The sequence below is a fragment of the Leptopilina heterotoma genome, unplaced genomic scaffold (genome assembly GCF_015476425.1).
Source record: "Leptopilina heterotoma isolate Lh14 unplaced genomic scaffold, ASM1547642v1 Lhet_0, whole genome shotgun sequence".
Classification (NCBI taxonomy): Eukaryota; Metazoa; Arthropoda; class Insecta; order Hymenoptera; family Figitidae; genus Leptopilina; species Leptopilina heterotoma.
The window spans coordinates 1,840,051-1,860,920 of record NW_025110811.1 but is presented as its reverse complement, the minus strand read 5'-3'; the positions used below and the strand labels follow the sequence as shown (position 1 = coordinate 1,860,920).

The following is a 20,870-nucleotide window of genomic DNA, read 5'->3' as shown; positions in this document are numbered from 1 at the left end:
CTTTTGTCAAATTAATTTTACGAGGCCGTAGAATTGCTTCAACAAAAGGAATTTTTGTTCTTCTTACCTTCTTTGTCTCCATTAGCGATCGCTTGTTCCTGCAACATTCTTCTGTGTAAACTTCTGGTTCTCATGACGCAAGTGTTGTGCTTCATCCTTGCAATTTTGATCGTTTGGGGATTATTGTAAGGAGCGTCCATTGCTGCCCTAGCTTTACTGCTCGCCGCAGAACAAAGAACTGAAGCAGTGACGAGATCACCCGCATCTTCAGCAGCTCTAGACTTGTCCAAAAGTGCGTCCGTTTCCTTGCAGAGACGCTCGCAGTCATCTCCCGATTGTGGTTGATAACCTTCCGGAATTTGAGCAAGCTGAAATTCAAAACACTTGGTTTAATGAAAATGAAAGAAAGAGAAAGAAAAATTAACAAAAGAAGAAGGTTGAATTAAATTTTTTTTTGGCGTGATTGTTTTAGATTAGCGAGGTTGAAAACTCACCTGTAGGTTGTGCTTTAATCCTTGCTGGAGAGGAAGGCTATCAGTGGAGGAGAGAGAATATGAATCATAACCCGCATCATAATGACCGCTACTGCTGCTTGATAGTTCTCCAGATTTACTGGTCGGACTCTTTGGAACTCCAGAATTTCTCTGAACCTTGTTAACGATGTACAAGTAGGGATTCTCCATCGTTGTCGACGAACTCGACGAGGCGCTATTTCGGTCTCCGGACCAATTTCCCGAATCTCTTCTTCGAGGAACATTGAGATGGTCCGGAATATTAATACCGTCTTGTGGAGCTGATCCTGCACTCAAACTTCGGGTCAATTGCATCTGTTGCTTCTTTTGTTGTTGCATCACAGTCTCAACGGCTCTTCGACTTATGTATTTTGCATCTATATCACCATCTACTGCATCGACGCCCTGAATACACATTTAAACATTAATTACAATTCTAGAAATTAACTAAATCGAGTAGAAGAAAAAGAAGGAGTAGAAGAAAAAGAAAAATGAGTAGAAGAAACGGAAAAACGAGTAGAAGAAAAATAAAAACGAGTAAAAGAGAATAGTATTTACCTGATTGGCAAAGATGTTGTTTTGAATATCAGTGAGATTTTGATAATCGCTGTAGATTCGACGTTGCGTGTAAATGTGTGTAGGACTGTCCGGATTGGGAGTAATCGCCCTCCTGGCAGTATTATTAATTGGGGGTTTTTCAGGACTCGGCGTGATCGATCGGCGAACATTGTTTTTTGGGGGCGTCTTGAGTCCATTCCCATTGGGAAACGGTGTGACTGTCTTCGGGGCATTCTCAGTATTGACAGGCGTACCACCCGGGGTCGCGTACAACAAAAGAAGTGGTTGGTATCGACCTCTCCTACACTTTTCAACAACCTGCTCCCATCGGGGTCCAATCTCCTTAACGGTCGCGTCGTCGAAATATATCCAGACCTAGAATTGAATTTCGCCATCAGTCGAAGGAATAAAAGCAGTTCTCTTTTTAAACACACTACTACGGATCCAATTTCACTTTTTTATTCTACTTTTATTCAACCCAAATCTTTTTGATTTGGCCAATTCGTAGTTTTGTAAACTATTGGTAAATTATTTTTAAATTCAACTACTAAATGAAAAGATGAACTATTAAAGAAAAGATCTAAATTCTAATCTAAAATCTATTTAGATAAGTATTAATTTAGAATTTGATAGCATTGTCGATTTGGAAACATACCTTTAATTTCGTGTGGAAGAAGAAGGTGGAGTAATGTTTTCCATAATATGTAACAACTCCAACAAGATTATGTACAGTGGAAGCACCCCATCTGGAGTCGACTACACTATGAAAAACGTCACTTAATCGAAGTGTTGTGCCAACAGTTGCGAAAACGTCCATTATATGCTCTAGAGATGGTCGCTCACTGTCCCAGACAACACCGACCGATACGATTTCTGGTCGGTTCATTAGTGTTCGGCAAATTTGGATTTTAGCACCACAGGAACTCTGCAATTAGGAAGAAAAAAGTTAATCTAGTTACGATAGCTTTGAGAAGATTTTTATTTATACGAGAAATTGAATCAAGCTCTTGAAGGCAGAAGTAAATTCCGTCTTTAATGAGGATGTTTATTTTCTCTTATTTAGTGGCTTATCTTTTGTACTCACCGGACAGTCGCGAATGTCGCCCATTCCACCTGCTCGACGCAGAAGTTGGCCAAATAAATCTGGACTCGATCTCGAAGCTACAGGCGTTTGTCGAGCTTGAGAAGTTAACGCCGACGCCGATACATAATGAACCATCTGCAAAAAAAAATACTTTCTTTATTCTCTATATTCGGTAAATTTATAGGGAATAAATTCAATTATGTTCAAAAGTTTTTTTAAATTCTCGTTAAAATTTCTCTGAATTCCCTGATATGTGGCAACCTTGTATCATTAGAAAGGAAAATTTAAATTTTTCGAAAATCTCGAATTTGGTTCTCATTTAATTGCCCAGATGTTTACAGCTGTTAATGAGAGATAATTGGATAATAATAAGGCACGCCCTGGATATGGAAGAAGTTCTTGTGAAGTTAATTAAAAAAAAAAAAATTGCGTCAATATTTTGCAAAAGTCGTTTACAAGCGACCTGTCTTGCATAAACAATTATTGGTCAAGTTTCTTGAGAATTTCTCTGGAGTCACATTCTTATATATCGATTGCAAAATATTGAAACATAAATTCTTTTTTTTTTCTTTACAAACTTAAGTATTTCAATGCGCCGAAAAATGATATTTTTGCTGATTTAACAAAAACCGGAGATATATCATTTCCGTATTTGTTCGAGTATTTTAGATTTTTCTTTGTCACGAGTTTGTTGATTTTTCTATTTACTCTGACTTTGAGAGACTGAAATGATATTTATTCTTTTTCTCGGGTTTCCGCTATTTCTTAAGTCTTATTTATTTTCTATTTTATCTTTCTTATTTCAATTTTTTATTCCTTTTTCTTTTCCTTTTCTTTTTACTTTTTTCTGTTACTCACTATTTTTAGTGTTTTTTCTTATTTTGCTTTTTTGATTTCTTACTTCTTTTTCTAGTTTCTGTCTGTTACTTTTTTCTTTGATTCACTTATGCTTTTCTTTTGTTGTCGATTTTTGAAACTTTCTGTTTATTCATTTTTTTTAGTAGACTCGATCTCTTGAGAAATGTGACACATAATCGAAATATTAATTGATATTTGACAAAAGATAAGTTTTAAATTGAGTTGACATATTTCGTAACTAATCCTTGGTCCATTTCCACAGATTCAAAATTGAGATTGGTTTTTCACGTCACGTACGTGTATGTATATAGGAAAGCATATCATATCTTGTTCGATTGTTCTTATGTACCGTTGCACATATAACACTGAATCAACTTCTGGTGAAACTGAAACGTGTATATGTCTCACTTGAATTGCGTTCATATTATCAAGACTATAAATGGATGTAGAACTTGATGAACATTTTTGTGGTTTTCTTTGTTCATAGTTGCATAATTTCAATTTGTCCCAACCGCAGATTATCATTAGCGTCTTTTTCTTAAAAATTTACAGAAAATCTACAAATAAGCGCGTGAGAAAACTGAACGTGATCCCAATTACCCTACAGGCAACAAACCTAAAGCCATAATCTTCAAAACGAACAAGCTTCGTACTTGATTTTAAAAAAAGTATCAAAAAGTACCTTGAAGACTGAAAAAAGTATATCAAAAAAGTATTTGTCAAATTTTTATTTAATTTTCAGAGAATAAAATTTGCTGAAAGTGCGTGGGTGGAAAAATCTGATTAGAAACTTTGCAATATTGCTATCGGTCAAGGCCGATTGCATATTTTCATATATACAAGTTTATGTTGGGACTTTGAACTGTCAAAGTAAGAGCTCCAGAGACTTGAGGAAAGTTTCGCAACTCACGAGTCTCGAGACATTTCGGTCGAGGGCAAGTTTCCTCAATTCCTTACTGAGAATTGATTTTTATAAAACTCTCAGCAATATTATAACAAAACGAGATTCTCATAAGTTTTGTTATAAAACGTGTATAATATTGTCGGGAATTTATATCACGAATAAAGAAGTAAGAAAATTGTTTTCACATTTCTTCATCTGTTTTATTAAATATTATTGAATAAATTCCTGAATGTACAATGAATGAGACTTCTCAAACGTATAATTTTTATTTCACTTATAATTGGGATTTAAAAAATTTTCCCGCTCAGTAGAGCATAAGTCATTATCGTCGGAATTTTTATTAGATTTTCCCTTATTGGGGAAAATTTTCTCTGCAAATCAGAAAATTTTATTATTGTGACTTGAAAAAAAGGAAAAAATAACGTTTTTTTATTAATTAAGATTTAAAACTGAGGTTTAGATTTTCATAGTTCATTGACCAGATTTGATAAGGATTTCTCCAATGAACGCAATGAGGCATCGAATCAAGATTAGCTAATCGCTTTACGCGACTTGCCATTGAATCTCAATCCGGCTTCTTTGCTAAGTGGCTTAAGTCCCTTAAACCTCAATTCCCTTGAGAGCAAAAGCCCAGACCTTTCCCAACAGAAAACTTATATAGACTTATATTCATCAAGAAGAAGAATTATTGATTCGTTTTTTTCTCTCCTACGTGCTCAGTATCCACCCCCAACAAAAGATTTCGTCTCTTTTTACTGCAGACACGTTTTCCCATCAAATGCGTCTTTTGACCTTCTGTGTGTCGATTACAACAAAAGCCTCCAGTATTTTTTTTTTTAAATTCCAGGTATATATATATATGTATTGGTTATATTAGACCTATGGTGCGTCTACCTGACGTGGGAAAAAGACAAGGTGCTCCTCCAAAAACTCACACAATTCGAGGAAACGTGCGGGTGGAAAAAAAAGATCCAATATTGTCCGAAAGACGAACACACAAAAATTTCATCACGATTACTGTTTACTTACATGGGAAAATCGATGGGAAAACATATGTCGAATTTTTCACCTCTGCATTTTTTTTATTATACACCCATTTTCTTTAGTGACAGAAATTTATTTTTGTTTGAATATTTTCCTCTCTTTTTATAGATTTTCTTACTTTTTAATTTTATTAATTACAGTTACGTTCTGACTAAAATTTTAATTAAAAATAAAAATAAGGAATTAATTTTTTTACTAACGGGACAAAAGTATTGTTTGTCATGATTAAAAAATGATTGTGCAAATGATGAAAAAAAAGGAAGAGAATTAAAATTACAAACCTGTGTAAATGGCAAGGGCTCTGAAGTGGCACCACAAGCTTCACAGACACTTTGCTCGACAAGTGTCATTGCGAATTTCTGATGTGGAACACAATGCCGAGCACTGCACATATCCTCCGCTTCTCCGCTTGCAATATGCAAATGAATTCGCAGCAAAATGTTCTCCTGTAAATAAAAAAAACAAAACAAAACGTTTCATTTAGTTTGAAAGGCAAAGAATAATTATCCTATTAAAAATTAATAATTTAATTTATAATTAAATCCTTATTAAAATTTACAAAAAAATTTGGAGCACTATTGCTAGTTTTCTACCCATTTCTCTTTTTTTGCAAAAAGGGAAAAATTTTTTTAAATTATTTTTTTGTAAGTTAGAAATGTTTTTATAATTACGTTTGAAGAATTAAATTTCTATTTTTTGGAAACATTTTGGAAAAATTTCAGTTTATCGAAACTTTGAATCTTTATAAATTTATGTACTTCGGAAATAGTAAAAGTTATTCTGGAAATAACAATTTTTAAAAGTCAATTTTAGTAAATTTTTAAACTTTTATAAGAAATTTTACCAAATCCGAAGTAAATTGTATTTATTTTTACTAAAATTCACTTCGAATATATAGTAAAAGATGGAATTTGAAATTTAGAAAAATTGCAAAAACGATAAAATAATATCAATAATCAACCGAAATGATTTAAAAACATATTTTCTTTTCTTTTTGTTTCAGGTGAGTTAAACAACACATGTTTCCTGTCGTTCTTATTTCGTAAGTAAATATATATTAAAATATATATAATTATAAATAAAATCTATTATCAAAAGAATAATTTTAAAATTCTGAATTTTAGTTAAATTATTCTAAAAGTAAACAAGGAAATTCAACTGATTTCTAATTTCTAAATTCAATTTGTTCAAAGATTGAATAATTTTGTTAAATAAATGTTTAAATACCTATTTCTTATTTGTTTTTCTACGGGAAATAGATTTAAAAAAATTTCAATTTCAAAACCTTCGGAAATTTATTAATTTCTAAAAATCACAACTATAATCCTTCCAAAATTTAATTATTTTCCACAGTTTTTAACTATAAACTTTATCTCTAAATCAATTATTTTTTAACAATTTTCCGAAAGTTCTTTGAGAATTCAATTATTTAAATAAAGAAATTAAATTTTTTTATAATAATTGTAACTGTAACTGCTCTTTTTTCCTAAAGTTTCAAAGAGTTTTCTAAAATTCCAAGATTTTCAAAAATTCATTATAAATAAATTCTTAAAATTTTTTAAACATATTTTAAAATAATTTTTGACAGACAATAATTTTTGAAGTATTTACAATTAAAAGATTTCCAAACAATTGAAATTTGGTAAAATCTTTGAAAAATAATTGAATTTTGGAAAAATATAAAAAAATAATCAAATTGAAGAATTTTAATTATAAATATGAAGATATGCTCCGCAATTTTAATAAGTCAACAAAAGTGAATTTAACAAATTTTAATGCTTGAATTTACACTTGAAGATTTTTCAATAAAATTTCGAAATAATCAATAAATTTCAAATATTTACAATTAAAATAGTTGTTGATTTTTTAAAATTGGAAATAAAATGCTTGAATAAAAATCAATTTCAATTAAATTTTATAAAAATGCAATTATTCAAAATTAAAATTTTCAAAAATTGTAAATAAAATACTTGAAAGAAAATCAATTCTTTTCAATTAAATTTTATAAAGATTCAATTATTCAAAATTTTTTTATATGTATATTTTGAAAATTTAATTAGAAAAGTTATTAAAAAATAATTTTTCATAGATTTGTCCACTTATTTTTTACAGTAGATAAAAATTGAAATAAGTTGCATTTTATACTAAAAATATGATATTTTGTTGGAATATTTGAAAGAAAAGTCTAAAGAGTCGCAATATTTAAAAATAAGTCGAAAAACGTCGCATTTTTTGAAAATAGTGGAAAACAGTAAAAGATAGTCATAGTATCAGAGACCTGTAATTATGGAATCGACTAAAAAATTTTTTTGTCGGGTTTTAAATTCCATTGTATTTAAAAAAAGATTTTGAACTTCGATTTTTAATTTCATAATTAGAATTTTTTTTTTTTTTTTTTGGTTTTAAAGTCCATCCGAAGCATATATTTAAAAAAATATTTGAAACTTTCAATTTAAATGCATAAGTAGAATATTCTTTTTCAATATCAAGGAAATAATTAATATTCTGATCTATAATGATTAGTAGCTCGAGGTACTTTCTTGATAAAGAAGGAAGTATATACTGTAGAGTATGAAATGTTTAAATAACAGTTTAGAGTATGGTGTCAAACGAGTAATTTTGCACACAGTGCGCAGGATAACGGAATGATAATTGTTACTGTCCTTGTTCTTATCGCGCGCAGTCAACCCGATAAGAGGAGTGGTCTTGGACTCAAATTAATGCACACTAGACAAAAACTGCGCTCGCGATATATAAACGAGAAAGTAGTCTGTCGTTGGTATTTGAGCGATTGCTCTCCAAGTGAATGCCACTACACGTGCGCTTAACTCATTATTCTTGGAACAAAAACAAACTACAAAAACAAAATACAAAAAAAAAAAGATTAAAAATTAAAACTATCGCTATACTTGAAACTTAGATTTTAATCCTTAAAAGTTTCAAGTATAGCACTTTTTGACAAATTCGTCTCTTAATTGACATTTCCTTTTTGAAAATTCTTCTTCTAGAGTTTCTGTTAATTATCGTTTCTTGATACTTTCCTAAGGATCGGAAAATGATTTCCAAATGGAAAATGAGTTATATATTTTCTGGGAGATTAAGGATAGTGAAAAGAGAAAAAGATTAAGGATGGTAGAGTTGAAAAAAAAGATCCTCGGGGTTTATAATAAATGAGATAATTGGAGAAGATAGAAGAGAGTTTTTCTTGAAACAGTTTGAAAGCCTTGAATCGTCAGGAGGATGAGATCATTACTAGTAAGAGGAATTTACATATTTATTTTTCTAATAAACTTACGGGAAAAAAATGTTTCAAACTCCAATGAAGCAAGAATTCTTTTAATTGATGCTTGTAATCCAGCAATGAAATAATTTCTTTATTTTACAGAATGCGAATAGTTTTCTGCTTATAAATAGGTAAATAGTGGCAGGTTTTCCAGGGATGTCAAATTGAGACAAAAAACATATCAAAAGTGTTGCGATGCAACACTTTTGATATGTTTTTTGTCTCAATTTGACATCCTTGGAAAAGCTCTGAGGTAAATAGTGATTTCTAGGAGGGAAATGGTGATTTTTAAGGATTTAAACGTTTTTCGATGCACTTTAGACTCTTTAGAGTCTTTAGAGGAAATCTAATTGGATCATCATGGGAATGTAATGTTAGAGGACACAACAAACAAATAGCATTGAAAGGGGATTTAAAGAAAGCAACTTTTCAAAAATTCTGGTAATAGTGTTTTTCGTGGAACTAATACTTACAAAGCATTCGGCAGCGTCATCCATAAAACCGAGCTGAAACCTTTGCTGATCGAGGAAGCTCTCAGCGAGGGCTCGACGCAAAGCGTCTGGTGGTAATGCGCTTTCTTGCGAAAACTGCAGCTGGGAGAACAGGTCCTGTAACACAAAAGAAACGACGTGTTCAATACATCTTAAGAATCTAAAGAGCTCTCAGGAAGAATGGTATCACAAGCATCACAAGCATCACAAGGACTATTCGTTTTTGACCAAGAGTCCTAGAATTTTGCTCTAGTTGTCAAAAAACGACAAATTCAAAATAATAGACAAAAAAATAGTACACAAAAGATGCAGTAAGAATAATAAAGTCAAAGGATGTTTTCCATTTAGTTCCTTTAAACTTTAGGAACAATATTCCTTAAGCCCTGTAGTTAAAGGGACAATACTCCTTAAACTATTAGTTAAAGGAACAATATTCCCTAAACTATTAGTTAAAGGTAACAATATTTTCTCCATGGACAACATTCTTTTATGCAATACAAATATCCAAATCATCTTTTTTTATATCTTAAAAATTCCATCAGTTTTTTATGATTCCATCAGTATATGGACGGATCAAATTTTACATCTATACACAAAAGGATTAATGTTGTTATCCCAAAGATCCATTATGCATTTCGAAATGCGTCAATCTTTCTCCAAACCAATAATGATTCCATTTATAATAATACAAAAAAAAACGAATGTCATTCAAGACGATACATCATTTCTTAAGTTTTTGAAAATCGATTCTACTTCTACTGTGTTCTGGAGGGAAAAATTGAAGGAGAAAAATGCGGATTAGATTCCGGAAGACGAGAAGCTTTCTCCATCTCTCGATATATATTCTTCCGCATTTTCTTCTTCCGATTTCCATTTTTGGATTATAGATAAAAACACACACGTGTATGTGTGTTAAAAAGCATCGAATCCAATCAGATTTATTTCTTCGGAGACTTTTGTATATACTTACGACACATGACTGAAAATTCATGTGTGTCGCAAGTGTATGGGTATAAAAGTATAAATGTGAGTTCCATAAGAGTAGCTCTGGGCATCGGTCACGTGTAGAAAGTAGGTTCTCGTACCTCCAGGGCATACAACCTGTCAGGGTTATAAGCCTTCTTGCTGCAATATTCCCTATAACCGGTTCTAAAAAAACTCAAGTCTCCTAATGCATCACGGTCCTTATAATCTTTAATTGCTTCTTTCAAACTCATTCACATTATATTAGAGCAAAGCAAATTGAATATATGATGGAATTCAAAACTTAGATAATTATGATACAGGGGTTTTATTTCAAAATTTATAATTATTATTAAGTCTGTTATAAAAAAAGATGTCTGTTACAAAATATTAAGTGTCGCAGCGAAAAAAGTGGCTTTATTAATCTTTTCTTTTCGCTGTCTATTAATTATTATTTTTTGTTTAGCTATTTATATTTTGTTGCTAACATCAAATAGTCTAACAGGCTTCGTACTCGATAATTAATTTTAAAAAAAGTAGCAAAAAGTAGTTTAAAGGCAGAAAAAAGTATAGTAAAAAAGTAGCTAACGAGAAATGAAACTTGACTCAATTTTTTTTATAATTTCTTAATTAGATTAAAAATTAGATTAATTAGATTAAAAAATAATTTCTGCGAATATTTTATTGTCCGTGAAGATAATTGAATTTTTTCGAAGAATTTCATTAAATTTTTTGTAAATAATTGAATTCCTTCAAAAGAATGTTATTAAAATTCATTTTAAATTGTATTAAAAATAATTGAAATCCTGCAATGAGTTTTAAAATTTATAAAAATAATTGAATTTTTGCAACGAATTTTATTAAATTTTTTAAAAATACATAATTACAATTCTGAGAAAAATTTTATTATTTATAAAAAATAATTTAATTTTTGCAAAGAACTTTATTAAATTTTTATAAACAATTAAATCCTTGTGAAGAGTTTGATAAAAATCTTTTTAAATAATTGATTTATTTCGAAGAATTTTAACAAAATTGTGTTTTAAATAATTGAATTCCTGTGAAATTTTTTAAATAAAGGAAAGAATTAAATGATTCCAAAGAATTTTATTAAAATTGTTTTTTAAATAAATAAATTCTATTTGGAAATTTTTTTTATAAAAATACTAGATATTAAAAATAATTGTATTTCGAAAAACTTGAAAATAATTGAATCATTTCAAATAATTTTATGAACGTTTTTAAAAATTGTTTCTAAGAATTTGATTTCAATTTTTGATAATAATTGAATTTTTCTAAAAATTAATTTAAAATTCTATTAAAAATAATTGAATTCTTGCAAAGAACTTTATTATTTATATAAAAATAATTGAAATCTTTGCGAAGAATTTTTTATTTATAAAAATAATTAAAATTTTTGCGAAGAACTTTATTATTTATAAAAAATAATTGAATTCATGCGAAGAACTTTATTGTAAATTTAACTAAAATTAACTAAAAATAATTGAATTCTTGCGAAGAACTTTATTATTTATGAAAATAATTGAATTTTTGCAAAGAATTTTATTAAAATTTTTAAAAAATAATTGAATTCCTGAGAAGAATTTTATTATTTTTAAAAATAATTGAATTCTTGGGAAGTTTATTATTTTTTTTTTAAATAATTGAATTCTTTGCGAAGAATTTTATAAAAATTTCAGAAAAGAATTGAATTTTTCCGAAGAATTTCATTAAAATTTTTGAAAATAATTAAATTCTTTCAAGAAATATAATTAAAAATGAAATTGAAAATAATGATTAAATTCTAATAAATAAATTATATCAAACTCATTTTAAATAATTGCATTTTTCGCGCAATTCTTTGAAAATTGTATATATTGTATATATTGAAATCCTGCCATAAGTCTTAATATTTATAAAAAAATAATTGAATTCTTTCAAAGAATTTTATTAAATTATTTAGAAAATAATTTAATTCCTGAGAAGAATTTTATTATTTATAAAAATAACTGAATTCTTGCGAAGAATTTTATAAAAATATATTTAAATAATTGATTTTTTTCGAAGAAATTAGGAAAATTATGTTTTAAATAATTGAATTCCTGTGAAAATTTTTTTATTTATAAAAATAATTGAATGTTTCCGAAGAATTTTATTAAAAACATGGAATTCTTTTGGAAATTTTATTTAAATTCAATTTTATTTAAATAGTAGTTAAAAATCATTGGATTACGGAAAATTTGTGAAAATAATTGAATCGTTTTAATGAATTTTATTAAAATTTTTTGAATTTTTTCCAAGAACTTTATTAAAATTTGTTTTAATTCGAAAAGGACATTTTATTTCAAAATTTAATATACAGATTATTTCTCTGTTAGGTTTCTGATATCAAATAAGTTTGTTAAATTTTGTAATAAAAGATTTTCCGCATAAAAACTATTAGCTCTTTTTAATATTTGACAAAAATATTTGTAATATTTGTGATATTTGTAATATTTGTACAAATACCTAAAAAGTTACTAATTGTTAAATATTTAACAGAAAAATGAATTTTAATTTGACTTTATGAAATTATGCGCATTCACTTTGTCAGAGGAGCTTCAGAAAAAAAAATGTTCGACAAAAAGTGTTATTAAAATGAGAATAAGGTATATACACTAAAGAGCTGGGGAAAAATTATTGAAATGAAGAAAGTTTTTATTGAAATGAAAATGGGGACCCAATGTAAGTAACAAAAACAGCCAGCTGAATAAACTTCCTTTGCATTCATATATGGGAAGCAAAATGTCTGCTTTTCAATTCCTAGCGAACTTGTTTGATTTGAAAATTATAAATATTTTATTTAAAAGTCAGTAATTCAGTATTATACAGATCCTAAAGGATGTCGTTTAGATATCAGGTTTATTCTTTATTAGGAGAAAAAAACAAGCAGAAATTCACTTCCGCAGTGAGAGAGAAATCATTTTCAACGAAAGCGAATCGATTTATCTAAAATTCTACTCTAATTGAGCTCCCGCGGGCAATAACTCGATCTGCGCTCGGACGCACTCTCTAATACCAGTCGGGTGGCAGTGAGTGGCGCAGAGGCGCTCACTGCTCCCCGACTGGTACGAGCGCTTGCGTCCGAGCGCAAATCGAGTTATTGCCCGCGGGGGCTCAATTGTTGTATATGCCAGAAGCTACCTTCACTTCCTGAAAAATTAATTATCGATTTCCCTGGGGAACCTTCCTAACATTTTCAGATGCTAACGAAATCTGATATTCAAGACAAAGCTTCTAATTATTTTAAATTTCGATTTTTAAAAATTTGGAAGAATTCCTTGGAATTCTTCCTAATTTTTAAAAATCGAAATTGAACTAGTAAGTAATTTTAGTAAAAAAGAATCAAGAGTAGAAAAAATTGTTAGCGGATATCGTACTTTTTTGAGAAGACTCAAATCAACAGCGGGTGAATCCTCCCTCTCCATTCCACTATCATCTTCGTCTTCCTTAACTGGCTGAACATCCGTTTCGTCATTGCTCTTGGCGATTGTCGATGAGGACGAATCCTGACGAACTTTAATCCACTTGAGCATTTTTCTTTCTTTCTGTTTCCCTTTCTCATAAAATCTCAATGATTGATCATATTAATTTTTTTCTGATTGATTCATTCATCAACAAGCTTTCAAAAACTCGCTTTCCGTTAAGTTGTAGGTTAACGGGACAGTGCTCCGAAAAGTTTGTCCGAACAGAGTGGGGGAGAGAGCAAGAAGACTTTCGAAATCTCTGGAATAAATTTTCTTCTGCCTCGTTGTTGATTTTTCAGCGCAGGAAACTTGATAAGAATATATTTGTTTGTCTCTCTGGACCTACAGAGACTAATCTCTCATTTCGGGCACTTGTCGCTCCCTGGTAATCAAACACCTTGCTTTTCTTTGTCCTCGTGCCACGTTAGCAAGATAAGATGTCAGCATTATCTTTTCTATTTGCAGAGGTTTGAAATTTGAAACTTGAAACAAACTAACTTGACACAAACTGATTTGAAGAAAGAATTAATTCTTTGTTCAATTATTTCTTTGATATTCAATCAATCAAAATTTGTTGGCAATAAGTTGTTATTGACAGTTGATTTGAATTCAAGAGGTAAATTTGGTTTGGAAATCCTTGAAATTGAAGGAATGTTTGGAAAGACTATCAAGGCTCCCCTTTCTACAAGTCCCTTATCCAGACTCGATCTCCGTTCAATGCAATCTCATCAACTATTCAACGCCAAAACTCGTCTTTGGTTTTTAACTCGGACTGTACGAGATTATTAGCATTATTCCCACCTCTGAATGAAGAAACAAGGAAGAGTTGTGATTTGTCGAGTGTCTCGGTAGTCAAAGCGAGCTGAAGAATCAGAAAACCGTTGCTAGACAACTTGTTGGAAAAAATTAATAACTCGTTTCTTCCAAGATGCTCTTGGGTGTTGCCAACACTTTTGGGTTTTCGAATCTGTTTTTGAATCACTTTTCAAAATCTGTTTTGAACCTAATTTTCAAACAACTTTTCGAATCAAATGAATATCTTGATAACTAGTTGAACGGTTTGTTTTCTAGTTTAATTCCAAGTGGGATGAGTTGCACTTGGTGAACACATTTGCACATAAAAAACAAAAATCGAAAATCAAGAATCAAAAATCGGTAGATCCGGTAAATGTTAATAACTACGGATGGCACGGTATTGCATAAAAGATCCAGGTGGCGGATGCTATTGTCTATTTGGCCACGTGGTCTGATTTTCTTCACTTTCCTCAGCACAAATGTCACGAAAGATCAAAGTTAGTCCACTACGACTATTTTGAATAATCATTTCGTAATTAAACATATTCCACTTGACACTTTCACTTGACGGGCACTACAACCACAATCACTTTAATCCTCTATTGAACCCACAAGTGGTACTTCACATCATTAACAACTTTTGAAGTAACTTTTCATCAACTTTTTGAAGCAACTTTTTATCAACTTTTAAAACCACTTTTCATCAACTTTGAAGCAATTGAAATTACAATTGCAACCGCAATTAAAATTGAACTTGAACTTAGAATTGAAATTAAAATTGTAACGAAAATCGAAATTGTAACGAAAATTGAAATTGTACCGAGAATCGAAATTGAAACTAAAATCGAAATTGAAGAATTGAGAGGATTTAGAGAAGAAACCGAAAGCAGGTAAGTTTGAGCGTACCTGGAGAGCGAGACACGGTGCGCGTACCTGATGGCAGCGACTTGCCGAGTGCTGGCGAACCGCCCCCACCCCTGACCATGTATAAACGGACCACCGATCTCTACTCAACCCCTACCAGATAGACCTGAAGCCAATGACGTCATCCGGTTACTTGCCCTACGTTCACCGTGTGCTAACCAACAACGTGCCTGGAGTACGAGTCGAGGCCCAAAAGAGAGGGAGATCGTTTTGTATAATTTCGTATAGGTATATAAGTGTGAGTGTCTTTTTTTCTGTGTTTGTGAGTAGTCCACGAAGAAGTTTTCGAATCATGAATACAGACACATTCTCTATACTCGAAAAAAAACATTCTTGACTCAAAAATTCTATCTTCTTGTTTTATATTTATAATAGATATTGTGTCTAGAATTTTGATCCTTGGAATCCCTTGATATTTTACACCTGAACCCTAAAGTTGAGGAAGAAGAAAATTCTTGGATAGATATTTTAGATACATTTTCTAGATAGCAGGTTTTGTGTATACTCATCTAATAAAACTTAATATTTAATTGTTTTTTTTTACGATTTTCTACTATTTTGATAGTTTTTTTAGAATTTGGCAAACAATCAATTATTTCAAAAGAAATTTTACAAAATTATTCGCTAGAATTCGATTATTTTTATAAAAAATAAAGTTCTTCTCAAAGATTTCAATTATTTTTAGTTAATTTTATTTTTAGTTAATTTTAGTTAAATTTACAATAAAGTTCTTCGCAAGAATTCAATTATTTTTATAAATAAAAAATTATTTGCAAAGATTTCAATTATTTTTATAAATAATAAAGTTCTTCGCAAGAATTCAATTATTTTTAGTTAATTTTAGTTAAATTTACAATAAAGTTCTTCGCATGAATTAAATTATTTTTTATAAATAATAAAGATCTTCGCAAAGATTTCAATTATTTTTATAAATAAAAAATTCTTCGCAAAGATTTCAATTATTTTTATATAAATAATAAAGTTCTTTGCAAGAATTCAATTATTTTTAATAGAATTTTAAATTAATTTTTAGAAAAATTCAATTATTATCAAAAATTGAAATCAAATTCTTAGAAACAATTTTTAAAAACGTTCATAAAATTATTTGAAATGATTCAATTATTTTCAAGTTTTTCGAAATACAACAATTATTTTCAATATCTAGTATTTTTATAAAAAAAATTTCCGAATAGAATTTATTTATTTAAAAAACAATTTTAATAAAATTCTTTGGAATCATTTAATTCTTTCCTTTATTTAAAAAATTTCACAAGAAAATTCAATTATTTAAAACACAATTTTCTTAAAATTCTTCGAAATAAATCAATTATTTAAAAAGATTTTTATCAAACTCTTCACAAGAATTTAATTGTTTATAAAAATTTAATAAAGTTCTTTGCAAAAATTAAATTATTTTTTATAAATAATAAAATTCTTCTCAGAATTTTAATTATTTTTAAAAAATTTAATAAAATTCGTTGCAAAAATTTAATTACTTTTAAAAGTTATAAAAACCATTGCAGGATTTCAATTATTTTGAATAAAATTTTTAATGAATTCCTCGAAAAAAGCAATTATTCCTAAAAATATTATTATATTTTTCGAAAGAATTAACTATTTGAACAAATATTTTTATAATTTGTTTATTAGAATTTAATAATTATTATTTTCAACACATTTTTAAGTAAACTTTTTATAAATACTAAAATTCTTATCTGAAATTAAATTATATTTAAAAATTTGTTATAAAATTCGTTGCCAAACTTCAATTATTTTTGAAACAGTTTTAAGTGAATTCTTAAAAAAAAAAATTCCTAATAAAAAAGATTTTTCTAAAATTCTTCCCAAGAATTAAATTATTTTTTAAAAATTCTTCGTCAGAATTCAATTATTTTTATAAATAGCAAAATTCTTTTCAGGAATTCAATTATTTAAAAAATATTTTAATAAAATTCATCTCAAGAATTGAATTAGTTTTATAAGTTATAAAAATCGTCGGATAAATTCAATTATTTTCGATAAAATTTGAATAAAATTTCTAGATCGAATATTTTTTCAAAAGTGTAACAAAATTTGTGATAAACTCTTTAGAAGAATTCAATTTTTTTCAGTATAATTTTAATTATATTTTTCGAACGAGCTTAAATTTTTTTCGAAACAATTAAATTTGTATTTTCACAAATATTTTGATTTTTTTCTCATTATTATCTATTATTTTCATAAATAATAAAATTTTCACATGAATTCAATTCTTTAATTAATTTAATTTAATTTCAATTATTTTTAATACAATTTAAATGAGTTCTTCGAAAAATGCATTTATTTTTGAAAATTGTATTAAAATTCTTCAAAATAATTCAATTTGAAAAAATTTAGAGATAATTTGTTAATTGTTATTAAATTTCAAGAAATATTCAATTATTCAATAAATTTAATGTATTGATTAATTGAATATTTTTATATTTAAATAATTGAATTTTCCTTGAACTTTGTAATAAGAATTGATTTAAAATTGATTTTCAGTTAAAATTGTAAATAATTATTGAATATTAGAAGCGTTATGGTGTGAATTTTTAGAAATAATTGAATTTCAGAAGATTTTTTAAATTGCAGTCGAAGTCTTTGACAATTTTATTTGTTGTAAAACTGTAATAATATTTAAATTTTTTACTTTGAAATAAAATGATTAAAGTTCTGAATAATTTTATTTAAAAATTTCAACAAAAAAGTGATTGAATTCTAGAAGAATTAGAGTTGAATAATTTTTAGAATAATTTTTGTATAATTTTTTTTTTTCAAAAAGGCTTTACGTTGAAAATTATTTATCTATTACGAAGCTTGAGATAGTTCCTATAAACTATCCTGAAAAGATAGTTCTTGATAGTAATCTATCTAGAGAAGATGGTTCTTAATAGTATAATGTATCTAGAAAATGTATATTTAAATTTGTCAAGTCATGTGTCGTAATACTAATAACAGAAAATGATGTGACATCGATTTCTAAAAATTTCTTCTTCGACAGAAAATTATCTCCGCATTTGATTCACCGAATATTTTTTTTCGGACTTTTTTTCCAAGTTGCCTCATTTTCATTCATTGAAATTGTCTCGTAAAATTTATACAATAGAGTAGCATTGTACGATGGTTATAATAATAGTAGTATCAACGTTCTTGAAAAATTGTTATATTCATCTACTGGATTCATGGTTGGGTGCTCAACCTGGTCCACTTCCGTCGCAAATGGTATTTTCATTGGATTCTCTATTTATGCAACTTTTAGTTAGAAAATTGAATAAGGTATTTTCTTTTTGTCTATATATATATATTACATCTAGTCTCGAGAACGTTTCTTCTTCAAGGTTCTATGAAAAGAGTTGATGGAGTTATTAATTATAATGAGAGATTGTGAGAAGTTTGCGATGCTTTGCATTTCAGACATCTCTTTTGAGGGAGTAGTTGCTTTTCCTATAAGTTTTCAATAATAAAGTTTCTTTTGATTAAATGCAACCGGGAAGATTATTTCAATCATCATTTTATCGGGAAATATGTACAATTTTTCAATAGGGAGATAAAATTATTTTTTCTTTTTGAAATTTTAAAAACATTTAATATAACAACATTTTATAATTAATTGCATTTATTTGAAAGAAGAAAAAAAGACAATAGCTTGTATGCAAATTGTTTAGAAGAAAAACCGTTGCGGAATAATGACAACACTTGCAAAATATTTTCTTTTGTAAGAGTGTGTTAATTGGATTAATTACCAACAATTACGATCTGAATAGTTAGCAAATTACAACATCTGAGAGAGGAATGATTAGAATTTCTGAAAAGCTTAATATCAAAATTTGGTCATTTATTTTCTCGAAAATAAACAATTAATAAATTGTAGTTGATTACAGAAAGTTACTTGAAAAGTGAAACTAAAAATTGTATCTGATTCTGAATAGTAAGAAAGAGAAACAAAAGGTAAAAATAACTTCAATTTTATAGAAAATCCTATCACAAAATTTGACTTATCTTTTTAAAACCAATAATATGAAAACAACCTAATTTTCATAATGACAATAATTATTTTAATGTCAACTCGTCAAAATCGAATTACAACATAATTAACAGTTTCCTAACGAGCTCAAAACACAATTAGCATATCGATATATTTTAAAAAAGAAAGTTCAATTATGTGCATTCCACACCGAACAGGAATAAATCATAACGGAGGCAATATAATACTTTAATTTTTTAAATATATTCAATTTTCCAAACCCTTTAATCTATTTTTAAAATTGATTTAATTTTTAGGAATAAATTTTACGGATTAGAATGTAGAACAATTTTTAGGAATAAATCTCAGGTTACAGATTAAAATGTAGAACAATTTTTAGGAATAAATCTCAGATTATGGATTAAAATATAGAACAAATGAGGCCTTCCCGTGTGGAAATCTGCCCAAGTTAGCCCAGTTAAAAACTGGGAGCCAGCTGGGCCCCACCTGGGCTTCCCATTTTCATAAAAATATTAACATTATAATAGAAAAAGTCTGAAAATTAAATATAATTATTCACAATAAATCATTCTACAATTAATTCATAATAATAATAATCATTATTATTTTAAACAATTTATTATTGTCAATAATTATAAACTTTTATTGTACTACACTAACAGACATTTAGTTTTATTGAAATTTTAAAGTTGTTCCAGCTGAATTTATTTATTTAATAATTAACTCATCAAGGTATAACGGTTTTTAATACATTTTAATAATTGTTTAAACAAATAATTGTTGTTATTTAATAACTTTTGATACACATAACTTAGAAACTTGCAATTTTTTTTCCTAATTTTGCAATTAACTAATAGGAACGACATAAAATAAAGAAAATTTATGGTTTTAACAATTCAGAAATTGTTTAAACAAATGATTGTTGTTATTTATTAACTTTTGATACACATAACTTAGAAACTTGCAATTTTTTTCCTAATTTTGCAATTAAGTAATACGAACAACATAAAATAAAGATAATTTATGGTTTTAACAATTAAGAAATTGTTTAAACAAATTATTGTTGTTATTTATTAACTTTTGATACACATAACTTAGAAACTTGCAGTTTTTTCCTAATTTTGCAATTAACTAATGTAAATAGTAAATCATTCGGATGTTTTATGATTTTAATTTTAACAATTTATCAAATGTTTAAACAAATAATTGTTGTTATTTACTAACTCTTGACACATAGCATCTAGAAGAATGAAGTTTTTTCTTATTTTGCAATTAGTTAATCAGAGTAGTAGTAATTGTAAAATTAGAAAGAAACTGCAAGTTTCTGGATTGTTTGTATTAAAAGTTAATAAACAATAACAATTATTTGTTTAAACAATTTCTGAACTGTTTAAATCATAAAATACTGTTATTTCATACTTTTCAGATTAGTTAAATATAAAATTAAAAAGAAACTGCATTTTTTTAGGTGCTTTGTGTCAAAAATTAGTAAATAACAACAATCATTTGTTTAAACAATTTTTGAATTGTTAAAACCTTAAATTATTTTTATTTCATGTGGTTCGAATTAGTTAATTGCAAAATTAGAAAAAAACTGCATCTTTCTGGAAGCTAGTGTCAGGAGTTACTAATTAACAACAATTATTTATTTAAACAATAACGACTGCAATATAACATTAGTAAAATTTATTATATATAATAACAAAAATCGTTTACAGTGAAAATTATTAAATAGTTTAGTTTTTCTTTAACATTTAATAATAAAACTTTGATGTAATTATGGTCATCTTCGTACATGAATTGACAATTGACAAACATGTTAACATTTTACGGAAGCATTTTAGAGTTTGTCTATTGACCCACTCACGGTGGGTTCCGGTCAGGCGAAATAATATTATAAGTGGGCGTGAGCTGGGCCCTACCTGGGCTTCCCAGTTTTTGA

General features: G+C 28.0%; 1 protein-coding gene and 1 long non-coding RNA gene across 5 annotated transcripts in view; one reads left to right on the top strand and one right to left on the bottom strand.

Annotated features, from left to right (window-relative positions):
• Positions 1–20,870, bottom strand: part of LOC122497565 — a 242,112-nt gene that overhangs the window by 5,153 nt on the left and 216,089 nt on the right. For 3 of the 4 annotated variants that reach the window (XM_043608585.1, XM_043623679.1, XM_043628665.1), the window contains 7 exons: positions 8,717–8,851; positions 5,242–5,406; positions 2,155–2,289; positions 1,726–1,995; positions 1,071–1,445; positions 495–917; positions 68–368 (listed from right to left, as the gene is read on the bottom strand). In XM_043608585.1, coding sequence (XP_043464520.1) covers positions 68–368; positions 495–917; positions 1,071–1,445; positions 1,726–1,995; positions 2,155–2,289; positions 5,242–5,406; positions 8,717–8,851 — 1,804 coding nt within the window. Of the gene's footprint in view, positions 1–67; positions 369–494; positions 918–1,070; positions 1,446–1,725; positions 1,996–2,154; positions 2,290–5,241; positions 5,407–8,716; positions 8,852–13,116; positions 14,943–20,870 lie in introns of those variants that run through there. The other variant, XM_043616073.1, reaches the window with a different exon arrangement.
• Positions 1–20,870, top strand: part of LOC122499740 — a 59,526-nt gene that overhangs the window by 11,860 nt on the left and 26,796 nt on the right. Inside the window, exon 3 of the long non-coding RNA XR_006301415.1 lies at positions 5,964–6,002. This is a non-coding gene — a long non-coding RNA (uncharacterized LOC122499740). The remainder of the gene's footprint in view (positions 1–5,963; positions 6,003–20,870) is intronic.